General features: G+C 39.6%; 1 protein-coding gene across 15 annotated transcripts in view; it reads right to left on the reverse strand.

Annotated features, from left to right (window-relative positions):
• Nucleotides 1-446: 446 nt before the first annotated feature.
• Nucleotides 447-13,148, reverse strand: part of RC3H1 (ring finger and CCCH-type domains 1) — a 63,983-nt gene continuing 51,281 nt past the window's right edge. For 7 of the 15 annotated variants that reach the window (XM_085068732.1, XM_085068738.1, XM_085068737.1 and 4 more), the window contains exons 16-20: nt 12,411-12,501; nt 12,151-12,286; nt 10,028-10,198; nt 9,323-9,438; nt 447-8,340 (exon numbers count right to left, since the gene is read on the reverse strand). In XM_085068732.1, the coding sequence (XP_084924858.1) occupies nt 8,187-8,340; nt 9,323-9,438; nt 10,028-10,198; nt 12,151-12,286; nt 12,411-12,501 (668 nt within the window). In that variant the 3' untranslated portion in view covers nt 447-8,186. The remainder of the gene's footprint in view (nt 8,341-9,322; nt 9,439-10,027; nt 10,199-12,150; nt 12,287-12,410; nt 12,502-13,148) is intronic. The other 8 variants (XM_085068742.1, XM_085068740.1, XM_085068736.1 and 5 more) reach the window with 7 other exon arrangements.

Raw genomic sequence — 13,148 nt, forward strand, 5'->3', positions numbered from 1 at the left:
CACAAAAAGAAGTGAAAGGAGAAGACTAAAAACCACAAAGCAGACTGTGGAGCAAACCTTATTCTCACTTTAAGGCAAGTTCCAAACCAGGCTCAACATTACATGAATGCTGCTCACTCCTTGCTCTGAAGGGTCTGGTTTGCTTTTTAAATATATAGACTCTGAGCAATTAACAAAACTGATTATTTTTAGTATCTTTTCATGTTCACCTCTGGTGAACAAATGAAGAAGCCACTTTGTTTACAGGTGGAGTCAGAAGAGAGCAGACAAGATCGAGGGCACGTGGCTTCTCTGCTATTTGGCATCTGTTATGCTCCAGCCCAGCAGAGAACACATCTTGAGCTGGTGAAAATCTTATGCAGACAGTTCGACAGTCTTACACCTCACACAAAATTTAGAAGAATGCACATTCATCCCAGACAGAAAACAAGAGGTATTTCAAAGTGTTCTCCGTTAAGTGATCATTTAATATAAATGTTGACAGAAAAGCAGGTAAGACCTTGTAGACACTTCCATCTATTTACAAACCAAATAGTGAATCACCTTTCCACTCTTTTTTTTTTTTTTTGTTCAATCTGCAACTCAAAGGATCCTTAGACATTATGTGAGAGCAAGGTGAGGTTGAGTCAGCTTTAAGAGGGAGAAAAGCAAGGTGAAGTGGGATGAAGAAATAGCATTTCAACATATGGCTTTTTCTATGTAACTGCCATGCATGTACAATAGGTCTCCACTCTCTTGTTCTTTCATACAAAAGTGACACCGTTGGCTCTATAGGTCTGAGGATTAAATAAAGGAGACAAATACTAACTTTCAATTCTCTAGATCCTCTTGCCTTTTGCTCCCTTTAATCTACTCTCTCCAGCACAGTATCTATAAGGTTTGCTTTTCAAGTCTGAAAAGTATATTGTAGGAGTAAAGACAGAGGGAGTTGGATATAGAGAATTTTCTTCTACTCCTTTTGTTATCTCAGTTTTCCCAAAAGGTAGCAAAGCACCTACCCTTTCCTGGAAATGACACAGCAATTCCCCATGTACCTCTGAACATCTCCCCCAGGACGAGGCCTGTATGTACAAGATTTTGTAATTTCCCCTAACTCGGAAAGAATTAAATGTATGGAATTCTTCTTACATTCTACTTTATCTCTACTCCTATTATGAATATATTAATAGTTACAAACAAATATCCACAATATCAACCCAGAGCCAGCCATTCCCATGAAGAATTGAGAACTTTTGTTTACGGGAAAGAGAAACATGAAAGGAAGAAAATAGCAGGAGAAGAAAAGCAAGGAAAAAACCCAGTTCCAACACAATGAGAGAATTAATGACACTTTGTTTAGCATTTGATTCACGAGAAGAGCAGATGGAATTTCACTTATCTAGGATCCTAAATAAATTTAAGAAATAGTTCATAACCTGACTCAATGAACCTCATGGTCTCCTTTATTACCTAGACTATCCTTTTATTTTATTTTTTGTTAAATATACCTCTGCAGGGCACAATCACATACAATCAATACGATTGGAAAATTACATGAGCTCTATCCCAAGCACATATGCACCAATGTTAAAAAGTTATTTAAAAAACCAACCAAACAAAAAATAAAATAAACTCCACCCAAAAAGGTGATAACGACTGCAGAATGTCTCGGGGAGACTTGTACAGAACTAACAAGATCAAAGAAAATTAGGCTTACAAAAACCAGGAAAAAAATCATATATCAAGAAATCCCACAACTGGAAGTAGATGATTTCAAAGAAGAGGTGGGAGCTCTCAAAATAGATCCCACAATTCTTCCTCCTCCTCTCACACATGCCTTATTTCACCTCTTCCTCCTCACAGCAACAACTAAAAGGAGGGGAAAGAGCTTAACACAACGCTACCATTTAGAGAAAATAGCGAAAAATAGCCAAGCTACAGCAGTTGCTAAGCTGACTTCAAGGAAAGACCCTTTTCATACAGAGGCTGCTTAGAGAGCAAGCACAGGGTGAAGGGGGAATGGGAGCTCCGTAAAATTATGAGAAACTCTGGAAGTCATTAGATTTGCCCATGTTGAGCAGCTTCACTTACGAGAGGCTGCAGATGAACAGTACCAATTATGAACTGTGCACCAGCTGTGATGTGAATGGGGTTTTTTTCTCTTGGGTTGCTTAATGCATTTATAAAAGGCTACTGCCAAATTTCTTTTTAGAAAGCTACAAATGAAGAGGTCAGTGCACATATCCAGTTGTAGGATCCATCTGATATACAATCCGGTTTGGATGCCAAAGACTTGTGAGTACTGTCTGCCACAGAACTATTAATAAAATCTTTTAACATTACAAAGAAGCAAGTAATTTCTTAAATATCAAATACTTCACAGTATTTGCTTTTTTTTCTGCTTACAGATATGTTTACCCCATGTACATTTCACAGGTAATTCCATCATGTCCAATGCTTTTTATTTCCAGAGACTGCAACACCTGTTGTTTTTGTCTCTCCCAAGACTGTACTTTTCAAACCAATGTGAACAATTGTGTTTTGTTAAAACTTTCAGATCTTGAAAACAGTTGTTTCCTGGCATATGAAAACATCCAACCAGTATATCCAAGGAAAGCTGCCTTGCCGGATGAAGTTAGGCATCTAAACCTTGCCAACTGCTGAACATCCGTCAATTGGCATTGAAAGTCACACACAAACTCACTGGAATTACAGAGATTGCCTGGGAAAGATCAGTTAATTATTCATGTTACTAAGATACAGGCATCCAATTTAGATTACTATGGCCCCATATTTTAAACATCAAATGACTGTGATGTTCCTGATGCAGACAAACCCACACTGCCATGTGGTTTTTTATTGAGAAATCTCAGAAAAAGCTGCAGCCACTTTGTTTACCACACTTCCCACAGCACTTGCCGTTAGGAAATAAAATTATAAAGAAAATCAACATTAAGTTTGATTTCCTTTCTCTGCTAACCAAGGCTCTACCTGCATCACAAGAAATGCCTTGAAGGCTGCAACACTAAGCAATTGCATTATTTTTTCCTACAGAAGAAAAAAGACCACACGTTAACTGTAAAAGACACTGTGCTGGGACAACATTTCTCCAAATCCCTTTCTTATGTTGTATAACTAGAATTAACTTACTCTTGTCTGTCACCCCAACATTCCAACAGAAAATAATGCAGTTGATAACAGTTGACTACAGAAATGAGACTCCCCAGTGAAGTTTTTGACATTTTAAGAGTCTATATGATCTGAGAGCAAATCAATTTGTGCTAGATAATAATCTGAATGTTGATTTAGCACAGGTAAATCAAGCTCTTGGCACTATGGCTGTATGCAAAAGATGGCTTTAGAAGAGCTGCTTCACTTTCCTCAGAAATTCAGCTTACAGTTACTCAAGCAAGGCAGATGTTTTCCGTTACAATGCAGACAACTCAAGAACTCTTGCTCTCTTTCCCACCTTCCCCCCCAGCAACTGATTTATTGTGACACAAGAAATTAAGTTGCTGTGACACAAGAAATTAAGTGACTTTTTTTGAACTGTTTTTATATCAGCAACATTAGGAGGCAGGAATGGAAGGCTGTGTTTTGGAAAGTGAATGATGACAAAATTTGAATGTGAAGGTAACATTATGCCCCAGCAGCACTGCTCTGTGTTCCTTCTATCTATCCCAGGACCACAAACACTTCTCCATACACACACATAGACAAGCACAAAAACTTGCACACTGCTCATATGTTTGGGTCTTTCCTCCCATTTTAGAGCAGAGAAGGTGGCTGGCACTCCTGCTGCTGAGCCTCCTGAACACTGGCACGGCATCTCTTGGACCATAAGAGTCGGTCTGAAAGAGCCACAAAGATACTTTATGCTGGGGGTCTTTCAGGTGACTGTCTTGTAAGTCTGCTTTGTTATAGTCCAAAATTATAAATGGCAACAGAAATGAGAGTTTATGCTACTCAGACTTAAAGAGATTTGTCTCTGAACCTAAAAGCTTCAGTAACAAGTCTGCTAGAGTTTGAGTAGCTCAAGGAAGTGAAATGCAAGCAGCTTTCTTGTATTGCCAATAAAAGCCTCACTCCTAACCCTTACACAAAATTTGCCGCACCTTACTCAGTCCTTGCTGTCAAGAGACAATATCATCATACAAGTTTGGTTCTTCCACATCTAATTTAATGCAATGCTAGCATTTCACAAATCTTTTCAGTCCCCGTGGGCTTAAAAGTCAGTCACATTTGTAATACAGATTTATCTATTACTGTAATTGAAGAAATTTTCAATCAATATTCAATTTAGATTTCAACATTTAAAGACAAGGCTTCTTTGATTATAACATTTCTGTGTTCCTTCTCCCTCTCTAAATGAGCCATTCCATGAGCTGAGAGAGTGCATGAGAGACTGAAAACACATCATAGCACCTCAGATACATCTCAGTACATTGCAAATTGTACAACTAAATTGAATGATTTTCCACAATTCAATGTGTGGGCAAGGCTTGACAATCATTAACTTCTGGAAATTGTTATTAGGATAATACAGTCAACTTACAATACCCAACACAAATGTCTGACAATCAAGATGGCTACATCAGGGGGGAAAAAAAACAAAACGTAAAGCACAAGTCTTTGGCTCTCCTTTAAAGAAAAACAGCAGTTTGCCATGTTTATACAGATCCCCTGTTTGCCTACCAGTAGGGGCAATATCACATTTGTGCATCACTGAGTAATAACACCATTAGAAAAGGCAACTTCACAGAAGTTATTGGCTAAGCGAATTCATTTGAATGCTCTGTTTTGAGGCAGCAAGCTGTCACTGTTACACAATCAGGGAGGGTGGATGGGCAAGCCACGGGAGGAAAGGATGCAAAAAGGTGAGAGAAGGCTCAGAAGAAACTACACAGAGAACTACAGAAGAACGGGGATAAAAGTGCTGCTAGCTTGAAAGGTGCTCAGATCCACAGGAAGTCCTACTCTGAAATGGGACAGCATGCAAGAGGGGCAGAAGTTTAAACTTCTATCAAGAAAAAAACCTAGGTCATAGGACAGAAAGATGAGATGTTGACAGGAAGGAAATAACATCACAGAATAAACAGACATCATCTATATACTAACTGAATCACTGACAAACAGAAGCTTAACCTACCACTTGAAGATTCCTGTTCTGAAGGTTTCTCCATGCTGTCCATTTGTCTGAAACCCAGATGTCAATGAGGGTTCAGAGTTGTCTGGTGCAGCAGAAAATTTAACCTCCCTACCAAAGGATTCAGTAGTGCCCTGACACCATGGTAATACTGCTGCTTCTTGCCCAATGGAGGTAACTAAGCCACTTCATAGCCAAGAGCAATTTCCCTGAGGTGACCAGAATTCCTGCACAACTGGGACAATGATGGGCTGCAGGAGTAAGTGTAGCAAGATACAGAGTCTCGCCAGATATTTTCAGGCTTGTTAGCTGAAATGATCAATGCTGACACTACATGTAGTGCTATCTGTCTTCTGAGGCCTCACAGTTTTTCCACAAAACTGGAACATTTTAGGTGCAGTTTCCAGAAAAAACTTAGGAGCATGCACTGCATTTTGCTGTTTGGCTTGTTTAATCAACTAAACCTCTGCAAAAAAAAAGCAGAATAAGGGTAAGAGGAGGAGGGGATGAAACAAAGCCAAAAATCAATACTGTTAAGTAGATGTTAAACAAAGTATTTAACAAGCCTAACTATAATTCTGGGCAAACAGGGCATTCACCTGGACACGTTGAACACAACAAGGACATTATGCACAAAGTACAGCACAGAGAGCTGGATGAAGGAGAAAAAAACCCAACAGTAAGGTCCCCCTTCTAATCCACAGATTTTGAAAGCATTCATCATATGTAGGCCAGCAATCTGAATAGCATTTTCTGAAGAATTCCAGGAGAAAATGTGGAGAAAAGAATAATCCCTAACCTGGCAAGGGAACTAGGAGATAAAAGGTAAAGAGGTCTTTCCCCCTCCAGATTTTCATCCTAGTATTACAAATGAATCTGTAGGGTCCAACTTATAATAACCGTCTTTGAAAATTAATTTTACATCTACAATTACTACAGTCAAAAAAAGGAACATTCTGGGCTTGTCCTCCTAGATTAGAATACTGCACTAATTATCTTGACTAAGATGAGCTCTCTGTGTTTATAATAAAGACACAGCAGGAAAGAGCAAACTAATTAAAATAAAGGAAAAGGCTGATCTGAGGGTGGTGCTCTGCACTGAAGGATGATAGGAGAGGGCCTGGGGGCCTGTGTCAGGTGACTTGGGAGCTGGCAGCCAGAAGACCTTTATTCTCCTCATGCCCAGAGCAGAGAAGGGAAGAACAGACCTGATGGGCTCCCAACTGCATCACCCCCGTTCTGCTCAGCTCCACGGGGAGTGGCTGGAATTCTTCACCTCAAGTAGGAGATATAGATGGATGGGGGCAAGGGGAGATGAAGCTCTTTCAGTGCAAAGATTCTTTGCCAAAAGTTAAAAGAGGGGTTGGAAAAAAGCAAGGTTGGAACTACTCTTGGCAATTAAGAGGCTGAAGTTCAACTAAGAGTGAAATAAACTCATGTGAAGACATGGAAAGTGTGTGCAGGGTTTATTGAAAAATGCCTTTAATTTCATTCAGTGCTTCTACCTCCCAGACATTTGATCACAACAGCTGCGCTCATGCGAAAAAATTCTTAAAACACACCCAATATATATACAGATATAACTATGTATATATGTATATATATATTTATATATAAATTTTTATTTAAATAAAAAAGAAAGCTCGAATCCCAAGCCAATATGTGTATCAAATCCTTGACCAGCCAGGTCTGTAGGGCATAATCAAATTCAATGTGAAATAGTATATAAATGCGGTGCCTTGACTGGGCAAATTAAATAATTGCTACTCAAAAGAGTCTTCTGTTTGGACTCTCCTACTGGTAGGCAATAGTGGGACTGTATCCCCTCCCACCCCCCCTTTTGTTTTATTTAACAGTATGATGAATGCAAAGCTTAGCCCAAGGTTGCTATGACCTCAGAAGGAGTTAAGATTAAGGAAAAAAAACTAAAACCCAAGAAAATTTATTAACTCTTGCTTTACCCAACCAAAGCAATGCAGTAATTTATTACATAACCAGTGCTTTCCCACTTAGTAGTCTAACCCAGAAAGAGAAAATGAGAACAGGCCAAGGAAGTAAAGAGGGAGCAGCACTTGAAAAATCATTCTCAAGAGTTCTTCACATCCAGGATGTGGAAAAAGTCAAAAAATGTGCAGCAAGAATGAAACCTTTAATTAAAAGAAATAAATTCAAAAGACACTTACGTCTTCTCTGACTTATACCTACAAAGCATCTACTTAGAGAAATATTAGATCTATCAAGCAAAATTTGCTTCTCAGTACTTCTGGCAGGATCTGTGCTGCACCTCCAGTGGTCATTTTGGTGCAATTCTTCCCCCATGAAATAGGCAACTCAGGTGGATTCACTGCAGCACTGACAAACTGCAGGTTGATTCTCAGGTGTAAATTCTAACATAGATAGACCTTAAACAATGCCAACCTTTAAAAAGATCCACACCTTTGCAAAGATTCTGTCATTTGTAGTTTAAATTCACCAAGAAGCTCAGGTTCAGGTCCTGGCCACAATGGGAGAAATTGTGTTAAGCATGAAGTTTGCTGCACATCTTTTGACACTGCAATTCACAGCTACTCTCCAACCCTCATTCCTTGTTTATCCTTAAACCATACAAGGAAGCAGTCAGATTGTTTTAGTAATTGAAAAATAAAGGTGATATGGAATTATGCACTGGGTATGTAATAATACGAAAGTAAAAGAAAAAACCTACTTCATTAAGATCATACAATTAATCAAACAGAGTATATATATAATATCTTTTTTTTAAGCCCTGGGATTCAAGGCGTCCAAAGTTATTAAAATAAAGTTCATTCACAGAACAAAAACAAATTTAATTTGAATTGCTTGCAGATACTGCTAATTTTCATTTTTTAATTAAAAAATGCGTTAATGTGAACTATGTGCAGGATTTGTTTCTAGTAGTTGTGTTTGTGCACATTGCCTCTGGACCTGCTGCTCTGCTACTGCTGCTGCTGCTCCTGGGTTTCTCCAATCACTCCTGGAAAAAAACATGATGGAAGCTGCCGACACCCCAGCAGAAAGAACTCCAGGGTGTGCTGGCCTTGCTTCATGGAGCAGCTGTTGGTGTCACTCCCGCTTGCTGGGAGTCATGGCCATCTCCTCCTCCCTCGGGGTCCTCTGACAGGTTGAGAGATGCCATATTGTTTGACAGGAGGCCAATGTTCTCTTGGGTCAAAGCCGATCCATTTGGAACATCACTGCTAAAGAAAAGTTGAAGAGAAAGGGGAAGTGGGTAAAAAAAAGGAATTACTGAGATTTCAAATTTATTTTTAAGTAAGAGGACTTCAGTGCACACACTCCAGAATATTTAACTTACCTAGGTAACTTTTTCTTTTTTAATTTTGAAAGTATAAAGTTGTTTTGATTTCCTTACTTTCAGAGCACCATAAGAAAATATTAGCTCCTGCTCTCAAAAGCGTCAATCTGACGGTGCAGCACAGAACTCCAGCATTGGTTATAAATAGAAGGTGCAGACTTCATCAGCAATAGTGTATTTATACAAAAAATGCTCATTCTGAATAAATACCAAGATTCCAAGCTGCTCACACATGAAGTTATGTCAACAACTGAGCTTCTCTGTTCAGTGCTAGCCTGAATACATGTAAATGCTTGTGGCCATTTGAAAATACTTGCTGTGGAGACTTCCAGCATTCCCAGCCAACATCTTATTCCAGCCATCTATTAAATGTGAACTGAAATCAATCCCAGCATCTACACAGGTCTTCTACCTACAACTAAAACTTAGTTTCAAAGTGCATACCTTCCTAGACAACATCTACATCACAAACCTTAGCAGGATGGAATAACTTTCCTCTCACATTTGGGAGACTTCTTTTCTTCAAAACTAAAACAGCAGATAAAGATTTCTTTTGTGGTGGCTGTGTAACTCCTGCTTCTCCCAACTAATCATCCAATACTGACTAGATGGATTCCTGCTCTGATGGACACTGCAAGTCTTCTGTTGCATTAATTAATATACAGTCTCATTCCGCTCACCTACTCACCAGCTAGAAAGGTCCTTAATTCATGCCTGCACTATAAAAACTTGATTTGTATCCTCTTTTCCTAGTAGGTGCTTCCCCATCACAGCTCATGTGAGGCAAGGGGAATTATTCACTCGGAAAGTGACCCTGAAGAAGTTATTCTCCTGTTACACAAAGACAGTTTGAAGGCCCATGTTACCTGAATGTCAATGCAAGGTCCTCAGCTGGAACCTTGTTTTGTGGTTCTAATTGTCCATTCTCTGTCTGTTTAGTGGTGCCCAGTTTGTTTTTCATATCCAGTGAAGACTGACTCTCCTTTAAAGAAAGGACAGATGAAAAATTCTTTAAGAGTATGTTGAAAAAATTGGAGACTTCATCCTTAAGAGGACGAAGAAGAAGGCCAGTAAATTGCAGTCACAGAGTTTAACCCACAAAAGCCATGAGACAAAAACCGGACTTTTAGATATGCTCATCCACTCTGGACACAGTATTTCCTGAAAGGAAGAGATAATCCTTGTAAAAACAAGCAAAAGCCACAGACTGCAACAGCACACAGACTTTCGAACACTAGCCTGTACCTGCAGAAGAGGTTTCTCATGTTAAAGGAGTTTATAGAACTCATGGCACAGTAACCATGGAGATGATTTAGTTTCCATCAAATTCAACACTTATTTCAAATGGCAACAAAATAACAGCATTTTAAAGTGGCTACATTAAACTTCTTAATGAAGAAGACTCAGGAAACTTCTCAGGAGGTTTTGAAGAATAAAGAGGTGAAGAGTCACATAGATGACTCCAGGTGTGGGCAGCCAGCAGGGAGCCTTTCTGCCAGGATGAAAGGGGGGCAAGCCAGGTACATGGCTCTCCACTGCATCTCTGTGCCTCCCACCCTCCCAGCACTCACCATGCTCAGCTCACGGGTTCTCTTCCCAATTTCCCTTTCCACCTGGTGAAGCTCCAAGCTCAGCTGCTCACTTGAGATCATCCCAGGCCACTTGGGAGGTGGGGGTGGGGGCTGTGGTTGGCCTGCCAGGGTAGTCGCCTCCCTCTGCAACAGCAGCCTGTTACTAACAGCCTAAGTGCATAAAGCCAAGCACATATACAACTGAGCACACGACACACCAAGCACAGAGAGCTCTAAGGCCGTAACTGCAGAGTATTCCTCATTTGCAAAACCAAGGCCACCTCTCACCACACTTCACAACACCCCAATTGAAATCACTTCCAGTGCAAGTTTCAACATGTTTATTTACACACAGACAAATCTTTTAATTTTTAAACAAGCAGTGTTAAATACCTCTTGCTGTCATAAATTTGCATGTGTTTACTTCATATACCACTCCCTCCTCAAAACCAAGACTAAGCCCACGAACAAAAACACTAGTCGTTTGAGCGACATCTTCAACAAAAGAGAACTGCATATAAGTAAATCTGCTGCTTTATTTTACAGCACTAGAGTTCATATAATTCCACAGCAGAGCCAGAATTATTATTATATCATATAAAATATCTTGAGAGATGTAGTTGCCAATATGTAGGTCTCTACTGACCCACATGAGGAAACAGAGAAACAGAGAGGGGCCAAGTGACCACGGCTGTTTACAAGTTTCAAGTTACTAAAAGCAGTAGCTATGTCAGCCACTCTGAAAATCTGCTAATACTTCCGAATCAGTTCAGCAAGTGTGTGCTCTGCATACATAAACACACCATCTTGTACTGCACACAATCCAACCTGTGGCTGATCTTTAAGCAGAAAAGCTCATGCCATGAAAAATCAAAATTATCTAGCTCCTCATCTGCTGGCTGAATTGATTGCTGCAACCTTGTAAATTGGTAAACCAGTGAAGACTCCTTGATTTCCAATATCTACTTGCAGCTTTGAACACAAGAGATAAACTGAAAGCTGTTGTTACTCAAAATATCTGACTAGTTCTGCCAAATTCATATTATGGCAAAATCAAGGCTCAACATCCAGCTCTGTAAGATTTAACGCTGACACAATCACAACAATCATGAGCAGGAGAGGAAGGCCACTTAGTGGTTTTGCAACTTTCCAATACTCTTGTATTATGGCAAAGGCAGACATTCAAGATTTAAAACATTTTCTCCTCTCATTCCCAAACAAGAGTACAAGAACACAAGCTGTGTTTCAAGTAAATAAGAATGCATGTTACTGCAACTACTGCTGCGACTTAATTGTGAGCTCTTATCTGCAATAACCCTCCTCTATAACACATGTTCTTAGGTAACCAGAGCTTCAGCAGAAGCTGCTATCCACTATTTACAACAATTTCTTCTGGGAAAATATTAACATGAATAGTTGCTGAGGTACCTAGAACAGTTTTCTGGTAAGTATTTACTGATTTTTCCTAGGAGGAAAAAAAGAAACTAAAGCTTTCTAAAACTACTGATTCATTATGGCTTGACATTTCTCCTTCTGTGTCTCACAAAACCAAAATATTTCAGCTCATTGATTCTTTTACAAACACACACCCATCTTTCCTTGTGCTGCAACTACATTTCTTCTAAGCTAGGAGACATAAAATATTAAGCCTTAATTTTTCAAGCTAAATATATTACATATTTACTTTCTCGACTCTTGTAGCTTGTGCTATTTAGGAAGAAACCGGTACAAACACAAAGCCAAACACTAAATTGATGAAGCTCTTGGTTTTCTGTACATAAAATCAGACATTTCCAATGGCAATAAAGCCAAGAAGAACAGGCACCTACACCATGAGTTTGCCTCTGAGTAGAGCTGAACAGAGGGGGAGTGAGAGAGAATGACAGTAAACAAGACTGAGCACAGAGTGCAGATTCAAATATGGTGTTGATTTGCACATGGAGTGTGAGGAAGTTTCTGCTGCTAAGCAGAGAGGCTGACACTTGTACCACAGCCCAGATGCCTGGCATCACAGGATTAAATGTTGTTACTTTATATCACTACAGTCAGAGAAAGGTCAGCTTTAACCAGCTTCATCTCTCTCCATACCATCCCTCCGTGCTGCTCCAAATGCTGCTACCAACCTCCAGTCCTCGCATTTGTGTCTGCTGGCTGATCTGATGGTCAACTTGCTGCAGCTCCATGCGCAGCTGCTGCTCTCTTTCAGCTGAGGGCAACTGCTTCCCATGACCAGCCACATCCGACATGGACAGTCTCTCCCTTTGGGATCAGAAAAGCAAAAATAAGGAGATTTCCAAAACAAGCTTTACTCAGCTGGCACAGAAAAAAGAATATAGATAAAAGAAAATTTAGAAAAAGGCAAGGAAAAATAAAGCAATCCTACCTGTCATTGAAACGTCCCTGAGAAGGTATATTTTGATGAGGAGAATATGGAGACCCTCCCCAGCCACCATGGGCTCCGTAAGGACTGTAGTCTGCCAAAGGGAACAGAAAGAAAACCAGGTTGCATTACTACAACATCATTCTTTCAGTGGTTCAGCCAACACAGAACTAGACAGAGAAGAAAAAAGGCCAATCCTCTAGGTATGAGAAGTTTAACATTCCTTCTGATTAAATGAACCCAGAAATTCTCTGTATGACTGGTCTCATATGCCTAATATGTAACTCTTCCTGTATGTCTAATGGTCTGTGACAGCCTTCTAGAGTCTGATATTGTAAAGGACTTCAGATACTCAGGCAGATGAAGACACAGAACAAAACTTACAGACATTACGACTGCAGTTTTTACTACTGAAGTTCCTAAAAGACTCAGGAATTGATTGATAATCCTGACATACCTAGGTAACTACAGTTGAAATATTAAGTTTTCAGGGAAGTCAGAGTTCTACCTGTAATAAAGTCTAGAAAGTTACTGCCTGAAAAATCTAGAAGGAAGTTTGGGGTAATATAATAATTAAATATTTTCTTAAGGTTATTCAGTGCACTTCAAGAAAGAGAAAAACTTTTGGAGTAAAACAGACAGCCATATTAACACTTGTGATTAGAAAGCAGACATGTCAAAAATTAACTACTCCTACTTTTTTGCTCTGGCTAACAGTACACAAGACAATGGCTGCATTAA

This window comes from Lichenostomus cassidix, chromosome 8 (genome assembly GCF_008360975.1).
Source record: "Lichenostomus cassidix isolate B80296 chromosome 8, HeHo_3.0, whole genome shotgun sequence".
Lineage (NCBI taxonomy): Eukaryota > Metazoa > Chordata > Aves > Passeriformes > Meliphagidae > Lichenostomus > Lichenostomus cassidix.